Raw genomic sequence first — 24444 nt, 5'->3', positions numbered from 1 at the left:
CCGCCACCTGCCTCACAAGCGCAAGGACCTGAGTACGATCCCTGGTACCAAAAAAAAAAAAAATTCCAAAAAACCCCCGAAAAGACAAATACTAGTTTTCATTTTGTCTACTCTCTTCTGGCTTCCCTTTTCCCGCCCCTCCCACCTTAACATCACTGCTTTGTCTCACATTAAACTTCCAGATTTATATCTACAGCTTGAGTCTCTCCCCGGAACTCCAGCCTCCTGTAGGCACCAGCCCGCTGAACACCTGTAACTGGACACGGAACAGCAAGGCTGCCTTACAGCACACTGGAGTTTCCGGAGTCCTCTCCTAGTCTTCTCTCGGGCCCAAGTCGGGGCCACGCCGTCCTCCCAGTGTTCCTGGCTGAAGATGACAGTCACACTCTGCTTCTCTCTCATTCTCACACCCCACATTCTGCACGTGCAGAGCCTGGCAGTGTCATCTTCGCTGCTCTTCTTGAGCACGTCCTTGGGATCGGTGCCAGGGCCTCCTGCAGATACCAAATTGGCAAATAATCAAGTATCTCCTATAAAGTGATGTGCATTTTCATATGACCCATGATACCTCTGTACACTTTAAGTTATCTCTAGGTAAGTTATAACATCCAATACAATGTAAGTGCTCTGTAGATAGCTGATACATGGCAATCTATATAGAATGATAATTTAAAAGGTCTGCAGGTGTTCAGTATAGATGTGGGGTTTTTTCCAAATAATTTTGATCCACAGTTGGTTTAATCTATGGATGCAGATCCCACAGATGTGGAAAGCCAACTGTAAATGTGTAATCCACCACTTCCCACAACCACCGCCCCCCCCCCGCCCCGCCCCTGGCTGGATGCAGCTGGTGGCCTCCTGCTGGCGCTGTAGTCTGTTCTCAACACAGCAGCCAGTGGGACCTTTTCCAATGCCGAGTCAGTTCCCTCCTTTGTTAAAAACCCTGCAGTCATGCCCAGTTGCACTCGGAGGAAAAGCCAAAGTCTGCAATGACTTATAAGATCACTTCCCAATATTTTCCTGTCGTCTTCTCCTGCTCTTTCCCTGTTCACTACATTCTAGCCATGTCGGCCTCTTTACTGATCCTCTCACTCAGTGTTTTTCAATTTTCTTATTATTGCCTTTGTCAGGGGGAATAAAACTTGATGCCACAGATGTATGATTATCTCCTGTATCTCTGTCTGTGCTATATACACTAAGAGTTAGAGCTGTGGCTCATGATCCACAAGCAAATCTCGCCCCACTGGGATGATATTTCCTCTTGAGAATGCATGCTGTCCCTCTTTGGCCAGAGTTCTACCACAGGGTCCTGACACATGCTGCACCCTCTGGCCAGTCCACTCTTCCCCTATATGGCTGGATAAGCCACTGTCTTACCTCCTACAGGGCTCCGAAAACTATCTGAGGGGTCTCCTGCTCACTTTATTTTTTTAAAGTATTCTATTTCCACTCACTTGAGCCCCATCCTTCCTGGATCTATTCTTCTCCACACCTGTGACCATGCAAAATCTCTACAGGTTACTAATCAATTTACTTTTTATCTGTCTGCCCCACAAGAATGTAAGTTCCAAGAGACCCCATGCTCACTGATGTGTTCTGGTGTCCTGTCCTCTTCCTGGCACATGGTACCTGCTCTGGTAATACTGGTGGCTCCTCCCTGCCTTCACATATGTGGCTCCATTTGCAGCATATTTTCATTTCTCCCCTTTCTTTTATTACCAAGTCCTGTCTTTGCATTCAGGCCTGAATCAAGTATCAGCTTCTTCATGGCTCCTTTCCTGGTTTTATGTCCTCAAGAGCATTGTAAAATTCTTATAACCTACAATCTTGGCGGGAGTTATAGAATTGCAATTATTTATTAAAAACTCAACTTCTTTAGTCCTTGGGTTAATCTGCCTAAAAAAATATATGGGAACCTTCTTAGGTACTATTGATACAAGCTCTGTGATGTGCTTGGTAATTCCTGACATTGAGTAGTTCATATGCCACTGAAGATGGAGGGGCCTGTTAATAAGATATGTGGACAGCAAGAAAAAGAGAAAGCATTTAGTCTTCAGGAGGAGTAACACAGTTTCAATGTGACTGGGGTAGGTTCTTGGCCTTGTGCTACTGGCAGCATTGTGTTTCTTGCTGGCTTTTATTAGATGAAGATCATGGTGTTTTAATCCGAGAGCCTCAGGAAGAATAGGGTAAACTATACAACTGAGTTATAGTTAATTGTGCTACAAATGCTGAAGTTCAAGTTCAACTTTAAGTCTGAACTCGAGTATTATTAGTGAAGACCCTGTAACAGGAGACAGTATGAGAAGCGTCTGGCTTTAACATACACACTGTGACTTTCATTGCTTTAAAAGTAAACAAGCTCTGTGGTAACCTTACTCTTCTGTGTTGGTTAATTTTCTTGGATGTTCAAAGGTCAGTCCTGCATAGGATAACGTATGTCCGTATATTTTGTCAGGTAGACCATTTTCTCAGTGGGCTACAGCCTGTTAGAATGAAAGGGGCAAATGCTGGCCTAGCCTTCTCTCTGAGGCTGGTGAGCCAGGGGTGGAGATGGCCAGTCCTGAAGCAGGGTGGTAGGAGGGCAGCACACAGTAGGAATAGGTCTTCCATCCTGACTGCTGGTAGCATTTGGCATTATCTGCATGTGGTTTGTCAGCAACTCAGAGAATGTGAGCAGGGAGTCCAAAACTTCTTTACTTAAAGAGTTAAGAGACAGCAAAATACTGACCACTGGAAAAACCCAGCACCAGCAATGTTACTGCATAACACTATACAACTGTGTTTTGGGAGCTGGGGCTTCTTTTTTCCCAGTACTGGGGATCGAATCCAGGGCCTTCACACTGAGATCCATCCCCAGCCTTTTCTTTGTTTTTATTTATTTATTTTTTGATACAGGTTCTCACTAAGTTGCTGAGTTTCCCAGACTGGGCTAAAACTTGTGAAAATTCTGCCCAGCCCCCAGAGTGCTAGAATTTCAGGTTTACACCACCACGCCCAGTTGGAGCTGCACTTTACAAACACAGCTACGGTTGTCTGAGTAAGAGAGGTCTACATTCTGTGTTAACCCAGGTGTTTTCCCTGTCCTCCTTCTACTGCCCACTGTCCTACCTCAGGTACCAGACCCTAAAAATAGCAGTAACTGATCCTTACAAGCCCATGCAATGGTTTCTCATGAGACAGTTTACTGAATCCTCACAATGTGCCTAGGACTTGTCATCCTCATGTCCATTTGATAGATGAGAAAACTGAGCTGGAAATGTAGCATGCACGGAAGCAGGGAGAATACTTTGGCCTCATTTCAACTCAGACAACCTCGGCAACATGTGGTTCCTGGCCCTCGTATTCTTATTCAAGACCCTCAAATTCTGCAGTTTTCCCTCAGTAAGTGAGCAGAACAATGACAGCCATGTGTGCGTGACCGTGTGTGTGTGTGTGTGTGTGTGTGTGTGTGTGTGTGTGTGATGCAGGGAGGGGCACTGTCTTCTGTCCCTTACATGTAATGTCTCCGTTCCTCTCTCTGATAATCTTGTGAAATAGTTACTTTATTCTCATTTTCGAAATAAGTAATAGAGGCTTAGGAAGATTGAAAGACTTTAAGATCAGGTATGTTATAAAAACAACCAACTCCATCAAATCCATTGTTATTTATTTTTTATTTTTTATTTTTTGGTACCGGGGATCGAACTCGGGTCCTTGCGCTTGCAAGGCAAGCGACGGAACCACTGAGCTAAATCCCGGCCCAAATCCATTGTTATTAAGGACAGAAAAAGCATGGCTCTGATGGGATCCGGTGGAGCTCTGAGGCCACGGCTTGTGCCCTTCCCTGCCTTGGTCCTTCGGCTCCTCAGGATTCTCGGGAGGAACGTTTAGGATGTGGGCCCAGAAGGTCTCCAGGCAGAGAAGAATCGTTGAGCTATTAACTCAGAAGCCAATGACTGTTACCCAAAATCAGTGCAATAACTGAAGAGGAGGCATAACCCCTACCTCTTCTTTTAGGCAAGCAAAGTCGGGTAGTGAAAGGGTTGCGTGTGTAAAGTCCAAGACAGAAAGATAGCAAGGAAGACACAGTTAACTGCTCTGCGTGGCTCCCGAGGAGTTGACCTATTATGGTCTGGATCTTAAATGTCCCCTAAAGACCGTGCACTGAAGGCTTGGTCACTGGCCTGTGGTGTTGAGGGGGGTGGAAGGTTGAAGGGGTGAGGCCTGGAGGGGGAAATCAGGTTGGGCAGTGGCCTTGAAGGAGACCCTGAGGCCCCCACCTCTTCCTGGCACTCTCTTTGCTTCTTAGCTTCCAGGAACAAGCAGGTTTGCTCCCCCACAAATCCCTGCTGAATACAGTCTCACCCCAGCCCAAGCCATCCGCACTGAAACTTTGGAAACCGTGAGCCAAAGTACACTTTTCTCCCTAAAGTTGTGTATCTTAGGTGTTTTGTTGCAGTGACAGAAATCTAACACAAGGACTGTTGGAACTCTTCCTTTTTTGCCCCTACTACTGGTGCTCACCCTGTGAAGCTCTGTCCAAACATCAGTGCAGCCCTCCCCTCTACTTGGTCACCCATTTCCAGACCCACTCATTGCTAGCTGGTTCTGGACACTAACTGTCCAAATTGCATGTCAGCCAGAGAACCTGAGATCAATAAAATCTTTCCCTTCTTTTCCTTAGATTCTTGTCTCAAGAAAGTAGGCTTAGGGGGACAGAGTTTTTGATTGTTAAGACCAGAAAGATCCAACTGTCTCTGGTTCATGCAATGTGGAGGACTCCTGCTTGCCCCAACCTACTCCCTGTCCTTTACCCAAATCTCAGCATTACCAAGGGCAGATGTTGGACTCTGGGATGGGGTGAGATGCTCAGGATGGAGGAACAAGCTTTCTCAATTTGTCTCTCCCAAGCTCAATTTCAGAAGTCATTGTTTCACAATCTAACAACCACAGTCAAATCATTGTAAGATGCCCTACTTGTCCTGTAGACATCTGGAGTGACAAGGGATGGGTCTGTGTGTATCCTAATAAGCAGGCTGAGTTTCCCATAGCTGCCCTGAGGGCTCAGCAGGAAAGACAGCAGCCACAGCAGCCTCTTTACAGATGGCCTCTCTGAAGAGTTGTTGCAGAATGGGCCTGATACATCGCTGAAGTGAGATTATTTGGGAAATCCAGAATAGATGATACTGAAGGCATACGCAAGGGGAAAACTCCCGCATTCGTTCTGTTTGCAGAATGCTTTATGTAACTTGTCTGTCAAATATCTCCAAGGACTTCCTGCTAATTGTATTAACTGCAGGTAGAAAGGAACCAAGAGAGTGATAAGGGATTTTAAAACCCAAAATGGAGAACTAAATATCAAAACTTATCTTTTCAGAATCCTACCCAGGGAATCCTTCTCTAGCCTATCAGGCAAGGCAAACAAATTATTTTATACCACCACTGACGATGACTAAGCTGTATTGCAAATTAATTATTATTCCACTGCCATTATATGTCATGTTGTAACAGGAAAAAAGTGGTCATAGTTCAAGTTTCTGTTGGGTTATAACAACTGATCCAACTCTGGTGTGGTGGCATATGCCTGTGATCCCAGCACTTAGGAGGCTGAAGCAGGAGGATTGCCTAAGTCTTGAGGCCAGCCTGGGCTACATAATAAGTTCAAGGCCAGCCTGGACAACAGAGATCCTGTCTCAAAAAAAAAAAAAATAGACAATAGGAAACAAGGAGATAGATCTTTTGCAAAAGGGAAGAAGATCAACAGATGGAGGCAGGGCAGAGGGAGAGGAGAGGAAGAGGAAGTGAAAAGCATTACGATGTATTATGTACATGTGCCAACTCCTCTTGATGAATGTAATCATGTACTGCAAACATGTGCTAATATAATTTTTTTAAAAACAGAACCAGAGAAAAACTGCTTTGTGAATAACATAGCTTTGGATGTGTTTGTATTTAGAGTCTCAAGTAATTATTTGTTTGGAAACAGTGCCCCCAAACCCAGTATATTAAAGGCAAGCTTGGTAAAGTATGAAAGTTACTTAGGAGTCTGTCGGTAGGCCTAAGTGCTGGTGTCTGTAAGAGCTTCCTGTTGGTGGTGTGTCCTGGAGGGGAGAGGTAGATCCTGGGTACCAAAGACCCTCCAAGTGTGGTTTCCAGTTAACAGCAAAAGCATCTCCTGGGAACTTGTTAGAAATGCAAATTCCAAGCAAGTGCTACTCAAAGGAGCAGGTAGAGTTAGGAAGGGCAAATGGAGAAGCTGAGATCGGACAGACCCATTTACTGTACTTTCTAGACCAGAGTACAGGGCCCCAGTGAAGTCATGGCCACCTTCCTTTTGTTTAGACTAGAAGGCAAAGTTATCCTCAAATTCTTAGTGATGGGGGGGGGGCCAGGTTTCCATCCAACATCCTTGAAGTGGAACCAGGTACAAACTTGAGGAACCCTGAGGTAACCCTTTCATGGAAACCACTTCCCTACTTAGTGGGAGGGTTCTGGTTCCATGTGACAGCTGTGATCCCTGTTGCTCGTGTTTATGCACGCCATGAGGGCTGAGATTTAGGTTCAGAGATTTCTACAGGAGAGAGTCAAGATCTAAACAGGAGCCTGCAAATAAAATCATGCATTAGGAAAAGCAATCACCGACAGCTACTTAGGCAGGTTGGTTCCTGCAACTAAAAGCTGAAATCCAAGAATAACCTCAAATCTCATTCCCAACTGAGGTTTGGGAGTGGCAGTGACTCAGTTAACTTATAAACAGCCTTTCTTCTCCCTTTCCCTCCTCGGCTCTCCTCCTTCCTTTCTTCCCTCCTTTCCTCCCTCCTCACAATTTCTTGCTACATCCTGTTCAAGGAGAAGCAAACCACCATTTACCAGTGGCTGCCGCTGCTCAGCACAGCTTCCCAGTGTTTGAAGCTGAAGGCATGGAAGGCAGTAGGCTGAGCCCAGAGTTTCAGCACCTCTGGGGGAGCCATTTAATCTCATTGTGGTTTTCTCAGTTGTAAAGTCAGGGAGGGATGTGATGGTTTCTATCATCTCATGTGAACAGTGGTGGATGTGGTCTAACATAGCTCCTCATATACAGATGAACTACTTGATTAATTTGACCAGTGTAGTCTGGCAACTAACACAGATTTGGAGACTGACTTTTCCTGTTAAACTGAGTCAGATTTTTATGTTAATACAGCGTGGCCATGGGTATTTTGAGGGGAAAAATTCAGTCACCCAGCATTTGGTATTAGATGGGTCAAGAAAGGACAGGATCTCTGCTTAATTTATCTGTTTGGAGGTCTCTTATTTGTTTGCTTTTGAAAGCTGAAGCTCGTCAAAAGCAGTTTGTGGATTTGTAGAAACAACCCTGGCATTTAGGTCTTAGATATGAAGGGTTATGATTTGTAATTCCATTCAGCTGGGTTATATCCATTAAAAAATATTTTAAAACAAAGAAATAACAAGGTCACCCAGAATATGAATGCGCCCTTTGTGGTGGGTGACACAGACGGTTTGGTTGTGGAAAGGGGTGTTCTGTTTAGGACCGTGGTCACTGTTGTCTTCCACAGCACACGCCAACCACCGCATTCACCCCTTTCTCGGAGCATTACGCACATTGCGCACAAACCCTTGCTCATTGTTGTTTGAAGCCCTACAGTGATTCTGGAAACAGACTCTCAGTCCTCTTTTTTTTTTTTTTTTTTTTGGTACCGGGGATCGAACTCAGGACCTTGCGTTTGTGAGGCAGGCGGCGGAACCACTGAGCTAAATCCCTGGCCCCTCCCAGTCCTCTTTGACTGTGGTCATCGCAGACACTGACACACAGCCCTCTCAATCCTGGGTCTAAACATCCCCTAGAACGACCTTGCTTCCTGCGTCCACAGTAAACAGCAGCTGCTTCCCTCTCACCACAAGAGGGCGAGAAAGGCCTGCGGTAGGAACTCTCCCGACTTGGAAGACACCGGTCCTAAAGGAGGGGACAGCTCTGGGCTGCAACTACAAATCCATTTTGTTCTCTGGAAAATAGAAGTGAGAAGAGATGCTAAAGTTCCAGGATTGGCTTAAGAAAGACTGGTTACCCTGGTGGGATTTCTGATTTTTGCTCTCTTGCCCAGCTGGGCTTCAGACTACTGGGCTAATGCCATCTTTCTGCTTCAGCCGCCCAAATCGCTGGGATTACAGGTTTCAGCACGGAGCCCTGCTCTGAATCAGTTTTCAAAGGGTCTCAAACTTGAATCAGGGTCCTGGTCAGCAGCTGTTTCCTGGGGGTCCTCTGGTTTTTGCAGCCTCTGTATAATTACCCATAATGCACTCAAGGTAAAAGAGCTGGTACACAGGACCCGACCGGAGGCCTGGCTCATCCCTGCCCTCAGCTGCCTGAGTTCAGGAGAGTCTGGTGACCTGAGGAGGAGTCTTGTCTCCACCAAGACAGCCAGTGCCCAGCACTCTTCCTAGTTCCGGCTGATCACACCGCATGGTCCTCTCTCATATTAGAGATAACTGCACACCGCAGCTGTAAGTGCAGCCTGGGCCTAGCACAGAGAGGGACTTTACCGAGTCCACCTGTCCCTCACTGCACTCCCGCGGTACTTGGGAGCCGCGCTTCTCAGCTGCCTGTGCTGTCCTCTGAGTTCTTGAACGTTCTTCCTTGCTTTAAACCCACCTGACTCCTCTGGCCTGGCCCCCACTGGTCCTGCTTCGAGGTCAGTCAGTCCCTGTAAGGGTTACAAAAGTCCTTCCGGCCGCCACCTCTGTGGCTGCAGCACCTCTGTGGTACTGAGTGCTGTTCCCGACCTGACCACGCGCTTATCCTAGAAGGGTCCCTGTGCTGCGCTGGACTTCAAGGTGCATGGACTGCCCTCCGCCAGGTGCGCCACTGCTCACATCTGTAAGGGACAGAGCTGCTGCTAGTGGGGTCCGGGGGTGCCTCTTTAAAGCCTTTTAATTTTTTCCTGGACAGTCACCCCCTTTTATTTGACTTAACGGAAGAGCTACTGCTGTGTGCTGCTTTGGGCTGGTCCGTGGCCGAGGCCGTCTCCTGCTAGCTGTGTACGGCCGGCCGGCCACATGGGGGTCCGGAGGGGCTTCGAGCCGTTTGGCTGAAGTTACACACCGGGGAGTGGCTGCCTCGAGCGGATGCTGCCCCCGCACACGCGCACGCACACGCACGCCAGGGGCGGCTTGCTCTGTCACAACACAAGCTTTACCCTGTTCTCCCGGATTTCCCAAGCTTGCTATGGCCAGGCATTACTTTTGTAATCGGAAATCAATCGCCCCAGCAAATTAAAACACAGTATTTTGAAAAGCACGCTGCTCTCGGGCAGGGTAGGCGGCGCCTGCATTTCCTGGCTGACTCTGCACCCGGAGCCTCCCAGAAAAACTGCTGTCCCCCACTCTCCTGGGGTCCCGCGTGGGGGGGACCTTCCTGGGGCGCGGCCCTCGCCCCTCCCACTCCCACCGGGGCTGGAGCGGGCAGCGAGCTGCGGGGACTGAACCGCGAGCCCTCGTGGGCCGGGCCGGGCGGGGGCACCGCCCACGGCGAGCTCCGCCTACCGTGAGCCCCGCCCACGCGAGGCCCCGCCCACCGGCGCCTCGGTCCGGGACGCTCACTTTGGGATCGGGCTGCTCCCGGGCGTCTCCGCGCCTGCGCGTCCGACAGCGGCGCCCCGCGCTGTCCCGCTCTGCGCTGCTCTGCGTGGAAAGCTGGGAGGGCCCGGGCGTTCCCTTCTATTTTACCGCTGACCACTACCTCCGAGCCGGCACCGGCAGAAGTGTGGAGTCGGAGGGCACCCCTCTCCGCCCGAGACCGAACTCCAGTTCCTCCCCACTCTTCTGACCAGCGCCGCGGCCTTGCTGGGCGACGGGAGCGAAGATCTCGGATCTGAGGGGTTTGGGCGGCACCTGCAGGCGCTGACCGGCGGAAGGCTGGAAGGCGCCCGCCGCCCGCCGCCCGCCGCGCTTGCACTTACCCGGAAAAGCGCAGGTCTTTGGCGATGACTCGAAGGAAGGACCGAGAGAAAGGACGCCGCTCCCCACCCTCGCGGGCCCTCCACAGGCCTTCCCTAAATTGGGGTCGGGGCTGGGGAGCGGGGCAGAAGCTTGCCTCGCGTGTGGGAGGCTGTTTGAATAAATTAGGCGGACCCCTGAAGAAGGCGTGCTGAGCCAAGCGGCCCTTGGTAGCCTTTTACTGATGCCCGTGAGGCAAGGACAGCTCACGAGGACTCTCGTGGCGGACACATCCGTAACCAGTGAGGAATGTGTTGGTAGTACTTCCGCCTGACAGTGAACGACCACGCCACACTTCTTGCAAAAGCGCCCCTGAATTGCAGATAAGCGAGGGTGAGGGATCTTTCTTGTGTCTCCCGGAAGAGTGGCTCTCAGCTCCTGTGACAGGTGGCTTTCCTGGGCAATGGGGAGTTAGCTGACCCAGACTAGTTAGTCTCGGCTGGTTCTTGGACTCTCACCAGTCCCCGGAGCAAAGCTTTGTTGGCAGGACGCACACCGTTTAGAGAGATACCATCGCCCTGCCCGGGCGGAGGTTGGATTGGCAGTGGAATTATTTGCACTTCAAATCTTCTGTTCTAGGGAGGAGAAAATCCTAACACCACTTGGGAAGTCCCGGAGCTATCAAAAATACATCCTGATGATTAAAAATAGCTTTGGACAATCACGTTGGTTCTAAGAAAAATTATGTAACATTTCCATGAGGTTTCACAGTTAACAAAACAGCGCGTGACCTGATGTCAGTCTGTTGGGATGTCTGAGGCAGGGGAGTCTCCTACCTTTGTGGCCCTCGTTCTGTGGGAGAAGAAACCGAGGCATGGAGGGGCCAGCTGCCTCCCCACACGAACACATGGAGGATGGATACATGTTCACATCCTCTTTAGTGTCAATTCTTCATCCACAGAGTTAAGTCTTTTCCATTTGCAATTCACTTATTAACATTAATTTGTTGAAAATAAAATGTATCTAGGATACAATGTGACAGGTAGGAAAGGGAATAAAAGGAATGATTGAGATGGGAATAGAGGTTGAGGTGTTGTCTTATCCTTGAGGGGTTTATAATCTTTTTGAGGAGCCAAATAGAAAAGGAAAGTTAAGTAACTATACCAACAGTGCTGCTTCTTCCGAGAGCTCCTTTTATAGGGGCAGCTAAGTGGTATGAGATCATGTAGGAATTGAGAACTGGGAAATCAAAATGCTGGGGAAGTTGGCGACAGTGGCAGAGACAAGGCCATCGCTTGAATGTCACTTCTGTAGAAAGGGGCTTATGATTGGATAAAAGCAAACAAGTCATGAGAAAGCAAAACTAGAAATAAGGAAAGGATATAGCTGGATGGCAGAGAGGTGAGAAGCAAAGGCAAATCCAAGAAACAGACCCAGGTCTTCCGGTTTCCAGTTCCAGAGAACCTGACTTCCGGAGTCCATAGCAATGCTTCTAAGTTACCCATTGGTTGTGACTGTCAGAAAAGCCTATTATATCCACACAACAAATCCTTTCTAAATTAACTAATCATTAGTGGGTCTCTCCTTAATTAAATACGTCTGACTAACAATGCACTATACATATTTTAAAATGTCTTTGAAATGAGGCTGAAAGTGTAAGTAAATGTCACTAACTGAATGAGACAGTGGAAATATTTTGTGTGTTTAAAGGAATTCATAGCAAAACCATTGCTCATTTGTTAGGTGACCAAATAGAACCAAAGAACATTATTGAATTAGAAAAAAATGCATTAAAATTCCTTCTTTTAATTTTAAGGATAAGAATAATAATTCACCTAGTGTGACCTCATAGCTCTCTCTGTAACCTCTGCTCATAGGACAATCTCCCTGAAATGCGCTAAATATTTGAAGATACTATGTTCATTTGTCTGGTGTTCATGTCATACATAAGTTGAGCCCACACATCTATGTATCTTGGTATTTAGAAATGGTTAAACAAATATTTTGTAATTTTTCTCAGAAATTATTATGGAATAATTTTTAAATGGGCAAAAGACCTGCATAGACTTTTTTTTGGTTTTGGTACTGGGGATCAAACTTGGGTCCTTGCGCTTGCGCAGCAGGTGGCGAAACCACTGAGCTAAATCCCTGGCCCGCCATTTCTTAATAGAAGACATACAAGATGGTTATACTGGCTCATGCCCTACTTGGAAGGCTGAGGGAGGAGAATCACTTTAGCCCAGAAGTTCAAGGCCAGCCTGAGCAACACACATCCCCATCTCTTTCTAAAAAGGCATAGTAATGGCCCACAAGTATGTGAAAAAAGGCCCAATATCATTAAACATCAGGGAAATTCAAAACTCAAAACCGCCACAAAGTCAAGCATGGTGGTGCACGCCTGTAATCCCAGCACTCAGGAGACTGAGGCAGGAGATCACTGCTAGTTCAAGGCCAGCCTGGGCTACTTAGTGAGTTCAAGGTCAGCCTAAACTACATAGTGAGACCTTGTCTCAAAGAAACAAAACAAAACAGAGAGTATCCTGTTCACTCTTATTGGAATGGGTGTTATCAAAAAGGTAAAAGTTAAGGGTCAGTGAAGATGTGGACAAAACCGAGCCCTTTACAGTTAGTAGGAATTAAATTATTACAGCCATTGTAGAAATCAGTATGGAGGTTCTTCAAAATATTAAAAACAGGGGCCAGGGATTTAGCTCAGTGATGCTGTGCCTGCCTCACAAGCGCAAGGTTCTAAGTTCGATGCCCGGCACTGGGGGGTAAAAAGAATAAAAATATTAACAATAGTAATACGCTTTGGTAATTCTACTGTACCCAAAGGAAATGAAATCAGTGCAGTGAAGAGACACCCACATTACTGTTTTTACTGCAGCACGACTCACTACAGCCAAGATATGACAGTCTAAATGTCCATCAACGGATAAATGAAGAAAATGTATATGTAGATAATAGAATACTACTCAGCCATAAAAATGAAGGAAATCCTATAATTTTGTGACCATGGGGATGAATCTGAAGGACATGATATTAAGTGAAAAATAATCCAGGGAATGTGTTACGGTTTGGGTCATGGGTGGCTGGATTTGGAGCGTGCGATGCTGCAGCTGAGGGCGTGTGGTTGCTAAGCCACTACACGCGAGTTAGTGGCTTGGCCCGGTCCAGCCCCGTGGTCTGATGGGATTCACGGGGGAGAGACTCGGTGAGGGCCCCTTGCTGCTTTTGCTCCTGCTGCCCCTCCGCACTCTGCCTTGAACTGGAGCTCTATGAACTGTGAGCCCAGGAAACCCCCTCTAATTTTGGGTGTTGGGTATTTTGTCTCAGCGACGAGAGAAAAGTAACTAACTCTGAAAGACAAACATGGCATAATCGTACTCGTGTGGAACTGGAAAAGCTGATCTTGCGGGAGTGGAGACCAGTGGTCACCAGAGGCCGGGGTGAGCATGGACAGGCGGGTGTGCAGGGTTGGGGCACTGCAGTCAGGTAGGAGTCCGCCGGGAGCTGTACCGCGGGAGCCCGCCCGGTGACTGCACTGCCGAAGGTCTTGTTCCCTTCTTGAAGCTGCAGAGCAGACGCATCACTACGAAAACGGTTAACGGCCCGAGATTACACACTGGCTAATCAGCCAGATGTAACTGTTTCACCACACACGTACACATCGTGTTGGACACAGTAAGTACAGTTTTATTTGCTGCTTTTGAAAAGTAATTTCAGAGAAATGGCAAAATTAAAGCAATGGCAGTGACAAAACACGGCGGCGAGAAGGCGTCATCTCCAGGCTGGGCCCGTCTTGTCGGTGAGATGCCAGCCCTGCAGACCGGGTGCTGGGGGAGGAGGGCTCACAGGCACCCGCGGTCCTGGCAGCGGGAGACCGGGAACAAGCAGAAGGGGGGGCCGCTGGGAAAGACTCAAGGCTGCAGCAGCTTCAAGCAAGAGTCGAAACATTTGGCTCCCTAAAGCAAGTGTGAAGGCTTGGGATTTCTGCGGGTTGTTTCTGAAATTCGTATGTGTTTTGTGATACAGGATAATGACCTCATTTTAGGGAACTGGTACACACACAGCCCACCCTAACTATTTTCACTTCCCCTCTCCCTCCACTGCCCTTCCTCCCTCCCATCTCCCACACCCTGATCCACTTCCCATAAACATCTTTAAATTATATATATAAGTGCTAAGGTGGTGGCATTAAAAAGTACTGTCTGTTGCATTCTGGGTTGGTGATATTTGCTTAGATGGGAAATCGTTTAAAGTAATATGTCACATTTAAAGGATTAATTAATAGTTTTAATTAAAAAAAGAAAGAAGTCAAGTTCATTATTTGACCTCAGGTAAGCCACATTAGCAGACCACTGAATAATTTAAAAAAATTCTACCAGCCTAATTGGGGGTCACATTAACACAACCAAATAGACCAAAGGCTTATGCAGTAACCAAGAATGGCACAGAATTTATTTTGTACTTTTTAATTATGAATCATGCCCATTACTAAGTTCCTAATCTAATGATCTTTAGAGAAGATTCTTAAATTTATTCTAACTTTATAAGCTTTAAAATTTTTCAAGAGAGCTGGCCATGGTGGCCTGTGATCCCAGCATTTGGGAGGAAGGCTGAGGCAGGAGGATCACCATGAGTCCGAGGCCAGCCTGGGTTACATAGTGAGATCCTGCCTCAACAAAACAAAACAAAACAAAATAAAAATAATAATAAATAAAATTGTTTTCAAGAGAAATTAACTCGGGCATTAAAGTTTATTCATGAGACCCTATGGCATGTTTGTGCTAGCTTGTGGGAGCATGGGAAGTTTGGAATGAGTTTCGGTCTTGTTTATTCTTGTGGTTGTTGTTGTTTATGGTGCGGGGCGTCCCGTGTGCTAGGTCAGTGCCCTATATTGAACCACACTCTAACCCTAGCTGCATCCTTTCTGTCCAATCACTGTACCTGACAGACTGTGGTCAGTTCTTTAGCTCCTTTTCCATGCCAGAGGCAAAAGGAAAAATCAAAATCAAACAAACTCTCACTAGATGGCTATTCCCCCGGGCTGGACTAATCTCTGGAAGTAAATTTCAGATCTGAACCCTAACTCCTGCTTAGCACACATGACTTTTCAAAACAGCGGCTACTGGGAATTCAAAGTGTTACCCAACCTCTGTGGGTTCTTAGTGGGTAGACTCGAACAATGGGCAGAACTGTTAAGAGTCCATTGCTGATTGCAGTTGTTGGGATGCTAGCCAGGAACTTGAACACTGCTGCTTTTTCTCTGAACAAAACCTAGCAAGAGCCACTGGCGTTGGGAAGAGAGGCGTTACTGAAAATGGGGTTTGCATATCCAACTTTGGGGAAAATTAGCATTATTTGGGTAGGAAGAAATTGATGGAGTATATTTATCTCTGATGCAGATAAATCTCATCGATTAACAGACGAGTTTCGCGATTTAGGACAATCCTACAAATGCATCGTAGTGTTGCATGGCAGTGAGCTGATACATGCAACCAGGAATAAATCACATGCCAGGTATTACTTGATGGTAATCAAATAATTACAGTGTTTAGTTATATCACTTAGGTCTAGAATCTATTTTCTGTTTTGGTATATAGAGAGCTTGTTCCCAGGTTGTATTTTCAGAATTCCTTTCATAAGAATAAAAAGTATTTTTCATAAGAATAAAAAGTTCATTTTATTCCTCGTCTTAAACTTGAACACTAGATTTTACTATTTTCCTCTCTACTTATCAACCTACATGTAGGAAAGTAATGACTGCATTATGGGCAGGACACAAGTAAAATTCTACAGAGAAGCAAGTTTCCTTAATAGTCTTAAATTGAATTACAATTGTTGCCTATTCTCTCCACCATTGATATGGCCTCATAATTGATATATCATCCCTAAACCAATTGTGATTTTCCACATTGACTCAAACGCTCTCACGCACTTAGTTGAAAAGTCTATGTCTGCTCCAAAACCATTAAAGGGCAGTCTTGTTCCTCTTAAAACTAATTTCTAGCCATTTAAAAAGTTTGTCCATTAATAATAAAAACAAAGCAATTGAAAGCATGGTCTGCAGAATGGATCCCAAGCTCTTATTCTGAATCATATTTGGAACAAAAAGTTATATAACCTAGGATGATAACTTTTCTGTTTTTGTTTTTTGGTACTGGGGATTGAACTCAGGACCTTGTGCTTGCATGGCAGGTGCCGGAACCACTGAACTAAATCCCTGGCCCCAAATACTTTTGTTTTTGTTTTTTTGGTACTGGGGATCAAACTCCGGTCCTTGTGCTTGTGCAGCAGGCAGCGAAACCACTGAGCTAAATCCCCAGCCCACCTAGGATGATAACAGTAAATATAAATTCAATAAAATACAAGTTATCTTTGGGTTCCCTAAAACCCCTTGAATAAAGAGGAGGAACTTTTAAACTGAAGATTACTGAGTTCGTCTTGTTATGGAACCTCGGGTGAGGCGAAGCCCGGTAGTGACTGGACATCCCCCTGGGTTGCACTCATGGCCTCCCTGGCCTGTCCTTGTCGCCTTTCTCTCTCTGCAGACAGGTGGCGCTCTGAATTGGTGGAGTCTCTGGTCACGGGACCTGTAAAGATGGCCGGGACAGCATCTCCTTCCAGAGACCCCGAAGAGTCAATCTATCTGGCTCAGCTCGGTCAGGTAGCTGGACACAGCCTCACGCAGCTACCGGCCCAGCTGCCAATGCTCCCAACACTCATTCCCACGGAGGGGTCTTCCTTGGACGCGGCTAGGAAGACACTTGGCGTCTGCTGCAGAACAACGTCCCCCAAGCTCCCTGGGCCCTCTTCAGTGTAGCAGCTACTTACCTGCATCAGAGCCTAGTACAGTGAGTTCACGGTGCCTCTCAGTCCACTCCCTGCTGCATACTTTATGCTCCAGACACAACTCCTGTTTAAGTCCCCACCCATGCCCTACTTAGGACGCCTGTCCTCCCATACAACTGGCCAATTTTATGCCTAACTCCCGAGGCCTCTGCGGCTGTCACGACCACTGCCAGTCGTCTTGACTTCAGAGCTCTCCTCCACGCCGCTGCTTCCGGGAGGCCTTTCTGCAAGCATTCTACCTTTTTGGACTAGCCACCACTTTCTTTCATGCATCGTAACATCGCGCACATAATTCTGCGTCATCATCCAACTTCACTGAGATTTATTGTCCAGGGGCCGACATCTGTATGATTCCAAGCTCAGCGGGCCCGCCGTCCGGCGGGAGCTCCACGGGGCTGAACGAGAAGTTTTCTTGCAGCTGTACAGTGACTCTGAAGCGACCCTAACTGTAGGTCGCAGGGTGGCCTTACTGTGAACTCGCCAAGGTGCTCAGGGTCGGGAAGCTCAAAGTCGTCCTCAGGACAGAAGCTGCCTGCCACTTACCTGGTGCTCTGATCAGTTAATTCTCTCCGAAAACTTCTGCTGGATTTGCCCTTCCCTCCTCGTTCAGTAGACGCAGTTTTACTCTAGCAAAGTCGCAGGCCATCAGTTTATGAAACTGTTTTGATCTTTTCTGCACATAAACATTGCCTTTCAAGGGCAATTTCATTAGCTACATCCTGCAGCTCTGCCTACTTTCAATAACTTTACAAGGTTAGGCTTTTGAGATATGTCTGCCTTGGTTTTCTGTCTTTGAAACAAATTGTTTTTGTTGCTCTTAAGTCTTGTTTCACACGTGCCACGCGCGAGCTCGGCCCCGAGCGAAGTTCACCTCCACACCCTAAGCCTAGAAGCGGCGGCTGCGAATCCCGTTCGTTTTCTCACCCTTTCCCCGGCTGACCCCAAACTGGGAATTCTGCAAACGCGTGAGTTAACCTTGCGGGTAGATAGAACAACGCAGCTCTTCCGAGGGCGGCAGGAGGCCCAGCCGCATTCCCTGAGCAGGGAAGCGAGCAGCGGGCCGGGCCGGGCCGTGACATCGATTGCCCGCGGGGACCAAGGGCGGCCGCGTCGTCTCGCTGGCGCCGGCGGCTCGGGTCCGCTCCTCGCGAGTCCCCGGAGGCTCCCGCGGCCCGGCCGGGCCGTCTGGCCATATCGATCGATCCCGGCCGCCCCGCCGGCCCCGGGCTCCGCCGCCCCGGGTGCGCAGGTCTCCGCCAGGGGGCGCGCGCGCCCAGAGCCGCCGGCCGCAGCCAGACGCCGGCGCCGCGCTGGGCCCGGGACACGCCTCCTCGTCCCCGGAGCCGGATGATTGACAAGGGCTCCGCAGCCAATCGGGCGGGCCGGGGCGGGGCGGCGCCCCTCGCGGCGGTATTTAGGGCGCGGCGCCGGCCGGCGGCCGGACGGGTGCGGAGTTGTTGGGCGCTGCTGCCCGCGAGTGCAGCCGGGCGGGGAGGCTACGCGTGCCCTGCGGGCCGAGCTCGCCGCGCTCCATGCTGCGCCCGCCGCCCGGGCCCTGACGCCGTGCCGGGACCCATGCCCTGCGCGCCCCGGGGACTGAGGCTGGGCGGCTGCGGGGCGCCCATGGAGCGCCACTCCAGCTACCTCTTCGTGTGGCTGCAGCTGGAGCTGTGCGCCATGGCCGTGCTGCTCACCAGAGGTGGGCCGGGGCCGGGGGAGCAGGGACGGGGCCGGGGACAGGGGGGCTGGGCCGCCGAGCGACGAGTCGCTGCTCGCGGGAGCCGGGCCGGGCGGGACGGCTGCGCGCGTCGCTCCGGAGCCGCGGCGTCTGGGTGCAGCTGGAGCCCGCGCCCCGGGGGTGTGTCGTCGGCGGGGCGTCTGGCGGGCGCCAAGCGCCCGGGTAATCCCCGGGCCCCGAGAGTGCGGATGTCCGGGAGCCCCTCACCCCTGCGGTGCCGAGCCTCAGACGGCCCCGGGCCCGCGTCCCCTCCCGCAGGCGCTCGCTGGCGCCCGGGGAGACCCAGCTTCAGACTCGGGTCCCCTTACCGCGTGCGGGGGACTCCAGCCCGCGTTCTCTGGAGGGCTCATTTTTAAATAGGAAGCATTATTTAGCCTTCGCACCCCCCGCTTTCCTCTAATTGCCGTGCAGCAGGCCTGAGGTTAAGGGATCAGCTGGCCCCCGAGGATGATGTGCTGCAGTATTTATTTATTTTGGAAGGAAGAGTGTAATTAACCCTAAATAACAGCCCTGGCGGCTGCAGAGGAGCCTCCCGGCCCTCTCAAAGGCCGGCGAAGAGGGCGCACAGGGCTGACTCGCAGAAGTCACAGATACCGAAACTATGTGCCTGATAATGATATAATTAGGGGATCAGAGATTTCAGGGCTGCGGACTTCAAACGCTGGGCGCAGCAGCAGCCTCCCCTGTAGCCATCTTGACTGAAGCAGACATTTTTGTTTAATCACCACATACAGTAAGAGAAAGGGGGAACAGAAGGGCATTGTTCCCTGTTTCAAAATACCAGTCCCCTCCTGGCCTTTCGCATGCCTCAGGAAGAAACTTTATGAAACAACAGAAATATAGTTTTAATACAATAACACAAAAGGCCGTTCTCCTGGCTGAAATGTGGCTCCAACTTTTTTTTAAAGAAAGTCTTAGAAGTTTCCCAGTTACCTGTCAAAATTTTACTAGACTGTTTTAGGTCCCTGAAAATACAGTATTTTAAATAGGTCCCTGTAAACACTGAAGCTTGTGTTCAGTTTTCCTTTTCTGCACCAGGTCAAGGCTAATAGATGCAAAATGGACTTTTGACCTGTTTTATTTATACTTTCAATCTGTATGGAATTTGCCAGTCTAGGGATGTGCAGACATCAACCACCTAAAGCCGCTGAACAACAAAGCAGGCTTGGAAAGAGGAGGAAAAAGCAGATTCCTGCAGACCAGGGTTATTCCTTGAAACAGGAGGCTGGGAAAGCGCCTTGGACGCAAACCCAGGACAGCAGTTGCAAACTTAGAAGCAAGACCTCTGGCTTTGTCTGTTAGTGGTTGCCAAAGAGCGGTGTTTCATCCGGGGCTGGTTTTTCCTAGAGCTGAGGCATTAGCAGCTCTGGTGAAAACTGTACCATGTGGTGGCCTGGAATTTGGACTGATAATTAAATGCGACACCTTACTCAGGCGTTCACAAAGAGGAGGAGGAAGAAAGGTGGTTGTGGGAAGAGGTCTGTAAAGCCACAGTGCCAGTGTTTAATTTCAGAGTGGTTTCAGTTCCAGACAGATTGTAGATTGGGAGCGGGAAGAAAGGAAGGCGGGTGCGTTTGTCTGCTGCTGCGCAGGGGTGTCCGCTGTGCGGGCGACAGTGCCAGAGTGCACCAGGCTGGGTAGCACAGTTAGGGTACTGGTATCTCAGAGACTCGACATCGATGCGCAAGCCCCAAGTCTTGCGTTGTGACCAATGTTAACAGAGCCTTTGCTACTCGCAAAATAAGTTTTTATAAAGGAAACTTTTAATCACTTCCTGTAGAAAAATTTGAGGTTTCCTTAAGGAGTTTTCATTGACCCAGCAGAGGCTTTGCAGCTTCGGAGTTTCCCCTTTAGATCACATGTTGGATTGCATGTAAAGCCAAGGGAGAGAGAGCCTTGCAGTTGTGCATCCCCTCCCCCCTTTTATGACTTTCCATTTGGGCTGAAAGAAATTGACTTTGGCAAGCAAACCACTAATTGTAAACTGCCTAGTTCCTGTTTTACAATATACTGACTAAAAGTTCCTCTGCATGAAAAGATCTTTATAGGCAAAGTTTGCCTTTTCTAGAGAGGTTGCAAATAGCTGCCCAGTTTCATAGTTTTAAAACCCCCTGACCTGGGCAATTTCTAGATTGTCGTGTTTCTAGTTAATAACTTTATAAGGTGTTAGCTCAAGCTCTTAAATCTTGGCCCAGACTTCAGGATAGTAAACAATTCAGTAGTTCCGATCAAATATTTATACAGACAAAAGCCTAGCATTTTTATGCTGTATGGTTGTGGTTGTGTAGGATTAAAATGAATAAATATGTCTTACAACCTTTTGGTAGAAGAAACTTAGTGATGGCTTTTCCTTCAAAAACAAGTTTTTAAAATTTCTTGGTACCTCATCAGAAATCTGCTGTGAGGCTTACTGCTTTTCTAAAATGATATTTAATTAACTGGGCTTTAAGCGCTGCTGCTTCAAGGCCCTTTGCAGTGTACGTGGCAAGCTACTGTAAGCACTCATCTTGAAGAATCTAAAATTAGTGCCTTTGAACTTGGGACTTAGCATAGTTGCTGTCTCTGGTCTCAGCGTTTGACGCGGTTTCTCATTGTTTTCAGGAGAAATTCGATGCTACTGCGATGCCGCTCACTGCGTGGCGACTGGGTATATGTGTAAGTCTGAGCTCAGCGCCTGCTTCTCCAAACTTCTTGATCCTCAGAACACCAACTCCCCACTCACCCATGGCTGCCTGGACTCTCTCAGCAGCACAGCAGATGTCTGCCAAGCCACACAGGCCCGGAACCACTCGGGCAACTCTGTGCCCTCCCTGGAGTGCTGTCACGAAGACATGTGCAACTACAGGGGCCTGCAGGACGTGCTCTCCCCGCCCGGGGGGAGGCCTCAGGTGGGTAGGAGCCGCCCTGACGGTAGACCTGTGCCTGCTGGCCACGGCTGTGTGTCTGCTGTTGATTTGGCTGTTAATGTAATTAGAGACAGCAGAGGGAGAGGCAGGGCTGGATGCAAAGATGCGCTTCTATCGAGTGGCTTTGTGTCTGCTGAACATTAGATGTCTGTCTGCATAATAGGTTTTGCCTGTTTCTTCAACATTTTGAAGACATTAAAAAGACCATTCATTATATCTCCAAAATGACAGCCTGTACACAGTGTTTGTAGGCCACTTTGGATAGTTTTGCAGTATTTATTTTCTGAATGTCATCAGTTGAGTTGTGAGCCATTTTTGATGGATCTCTCTTTTAAAATGGCCAGGTGGTCGTGAATGCCTCTGATGAACCCTCTGTTTGTCTTCCCTTAGGACAAGGAAACAGGTACCAGCACGACGGGAGCAGAAACCTGATCACCAAGGTGCAGGAGCTGACTTCCTCCAAAGAGCTGTGGTTCCGGGCAGCAGTGATCGCTGTTCCCATTGCTGGTGGGCTGATTTTAGTATTGCTTATTATGCTGGCCCTGAGGATGCTCCGAAGTGAGAACAAGCGGCTGCAGGACCAGCGACAGCAAATGCTGTCTCGTTTGCACTACAGCTTTCACGGACACCATTCCAAAAAAGGGCAGGTGGCCAAGTTAGACCTGGAGTGCATGGTGCCGGTGAGCGGGCACGAGAACTGCTGCCTGACTTGTGATAAGATGCGACAAGCAGACCTCAGCAACGATAAGATCCTCTCCCTGGTTCACTGGGGCATGTACAGTGGTCACGGGAAGCTGGAATTCGTATGATGGAGTCTTATCTGCTCGAAACTTCCCGACGCTTGAAGGCCTTGCATTCTGCTGGTCAGGAGCACTTTATCTGGAGACACCGACTCATCCAGTCACCCTCGAGAGGCCAGGTGACCTCTGCAGACAGAGTCTTGGGATTTCTTCTGAAGGATTATTTGCACAGACTCGAGTACAGTCAAATGTATTATTTGCTTTAAAATTATAAAAAGCAAAGCAGAGACTATGTACACGCTGTTACCAGGGGTATTTGCGTCCAGAGGAGCGGTGGTCGAGTACCTAAATAAACTAACTGTGCGCTGTGTAAGCTCCTACATCTTGATCCGTTGTAAAGATTTTTAAAATATATATATATATATTTTTTGTCTGAAATTTAGTGGTGTCTTTCGTAAATTAAAAACCAAAGTTGGGGGAGGTAAGCAGGGCCTGTAGCCCCGTGGTGGAGCATTTGCCTGGTACACAGGGGCCCTGGGTTTCATCCTTAGGACCGTGAAACAGAAAGCTGTGGGAAGGCTGAGAGAACACACTAAACAGTGTTCTTTTTAATCACAAGACCAATATCTTGTTTATTCTCATGGTGTAATTTTCTTACAGTGTAGGCTACATTACCTACATGTTTGTGTAAAGCTGATCTGGATTTACCTTTCTTCTAAGAGTCATGATTTGCTGCCGGGATTAAGCCCAGGCCTGGTACGTGCTAAGCACACTCTACCACTGAGTGCACGCCCAGTCCTACTTATTGATCCCCAGTCAGATACGATTGGTGACTTTCTGAAGTTGCCGCAACAAAGGTAATGTTTCCTAGCTTGATCTATTTGCTTTGCAATATCTTTTTAAAATGTGTCCCCCTCCATCCTAACAAAAAAATACTTCTTAGTGAAGTTAGCTACTGTCTGCTTTTACAATTAATTTACTCTCATTGTCTTGAACCATTTTTTCCCAGAGCTGAGGACTGAACCCAGGGCTTTTGCACCAAACTATCCCTAGTCCTTTTTTCATTTTTTTGTTTTCAGACAGGGTCTCCCTAAGTTACTAAGTTGCCCAGGCTGGGCTTGAACTTGATCTTCCACCCCAGTGTACCAGAGTGCTAGGATTCTAGATGTACACACCACGTCTGGCTTTTGAATTAAGTATTGTGACTCTGAAATTAACCAAACTTTACTGACAATGTTCCTGGTTTTCAAACTTTGTTCTTCAACACTGTTAGACGTTTTTTCCCTCTAACTTTTCTCAGTCTTTCGAAATATTTTAAGTAGTGAACATCATATGCCTAGTAGCAACACAGTGCTGCTAGACTTCTTGCCCCCAAATGACCCACTTATTAATATAACCAACTGGAATATGGGCTTTGGCCAGTGACTAATGCAGGTAAGGAGGATAGGTATTTCTGTTTGGTAACATGGCCCAGCCGAACTTAAACCTATTCTGTATTTGGGAATCCCGCCCCCGCCATGAATCTTTGTTATCTTAAATGTGAGAGTAATTTGCTATGGTGGGTTGTTTTTTCAATTCTTTTGTATAGTTGAAAGTTTTACTTAAAAAGTAACATAGAGCTGGACTGGTGAATTAGCTCAGAGGTACTGCACTTGCCTCAAGCACAAGGTCCTGAGTTCGATCCCCAGCACTGAAAAAAAAAAGTGAACATATAGCCTGCATATTCGAGAATGAAGTTTTTCTTGTATTAACCCTAAAAACATTTTTGCATACTTTCACGAGACTTTTATGGGAAGCATAACTTGGGTTCCATAAGGAGACAGGACCATGGGAGAATCTTGAATGGAAATGCCTAGTACAAAAATGAGAATCTACATAATTTGAACAGTTAATAGACCACTGCCCCAAGTTAGGAAATGGAATAAATGCACATTTTAATAAATGGCAATTCATACTGTGCTTTTTGAACATGCTTACTTTATGAAAGGTATTTTATGTCTTCTTTTTTGGTGTTGGTGAGCCCTCCCACCAACAGGCTAAGAACATGCTAAGCATGTTAAGAGCATGCTAGCACATGTTCTACCTTGTACCTTACCTGTACCACCATCCTCCACAACTGTGTCAGCTTTTGAGGGAGTTAAACACTTCCTGAATCTAACCTTTCAAACTTGGTTAGAAAGAATCAATAAAAATGGCAGTGGTGAACTTTGCACCCTGTGATCAAATGGTCTTTCTCAGCTTGTTCCCCCAGCTTGGGAGTTCCTTAGGAAGTAACAGGGTAAGATTTAAA

General features: G+C 47.9%; 1 protein-coding gene and 1 long non-coding RNA gene across 2 annotated transcripts in view; one reads left to right on the top strand and one right to left on the bottom strand.

Moving 5' to 3' along the window:
* LOC110345254 (uncharacterized) overlaps positions 1 to 10672 on the bottom strand; it is a 60131-nt gene extending 49459 nt beyond the window's left edge. The window contains exon 1 of the long non-coding RNA XR_015449579.1: positions 9939 to 10672. This is a non-coding gene — a long non-coding RNA (uncharacterized LOC110345254). The remainder of the gene's footprint in view (positions 1 to 9938) is intronic.
* Positions 10673 to 18215: 7543 nt separating this feature from the next.
* On the top strand, positions 18216 to 22592 carry Bambi (BMP and activin membrane bound inhibitor). Its single transcript, XM_004861781.4, is given in 4 exon segments — positions 18216 to 18469; positions 21110 to 21376; positions 21379 to 21396; positions 21805 to 22592. Coding segments are annotated over 4 exon segments (828 nt in total). The 5' UTR covers positions 18216 to 18345; the 3' UTR covers positions 22224 to 22592.
* The last annotated feature ends 1852 nt before the right edge of the window (positions 22593 to 24444 follow it).

Source organism: Heterocephalus glaber, unplaced genomic scaffold, assembly GCF_053883595.1.
Source record: "Heterocephalus glaber isolate CG9 unplaced genomic scaffold, H.glaber_assembly_v1.0 deba00000738, whole genome shotgun sequence".
Lineage (NCBI taxonomy): Eukaryota > Metazoa > Chordata > Mammalia > Rodentia > Bathyergidae > Heterocephalus > Heterocephalus glaber.
Note: the sequence above shows the minus strand (reverse complement) of the source record. Positions and strands in the feature narration are given on the sequence as shown.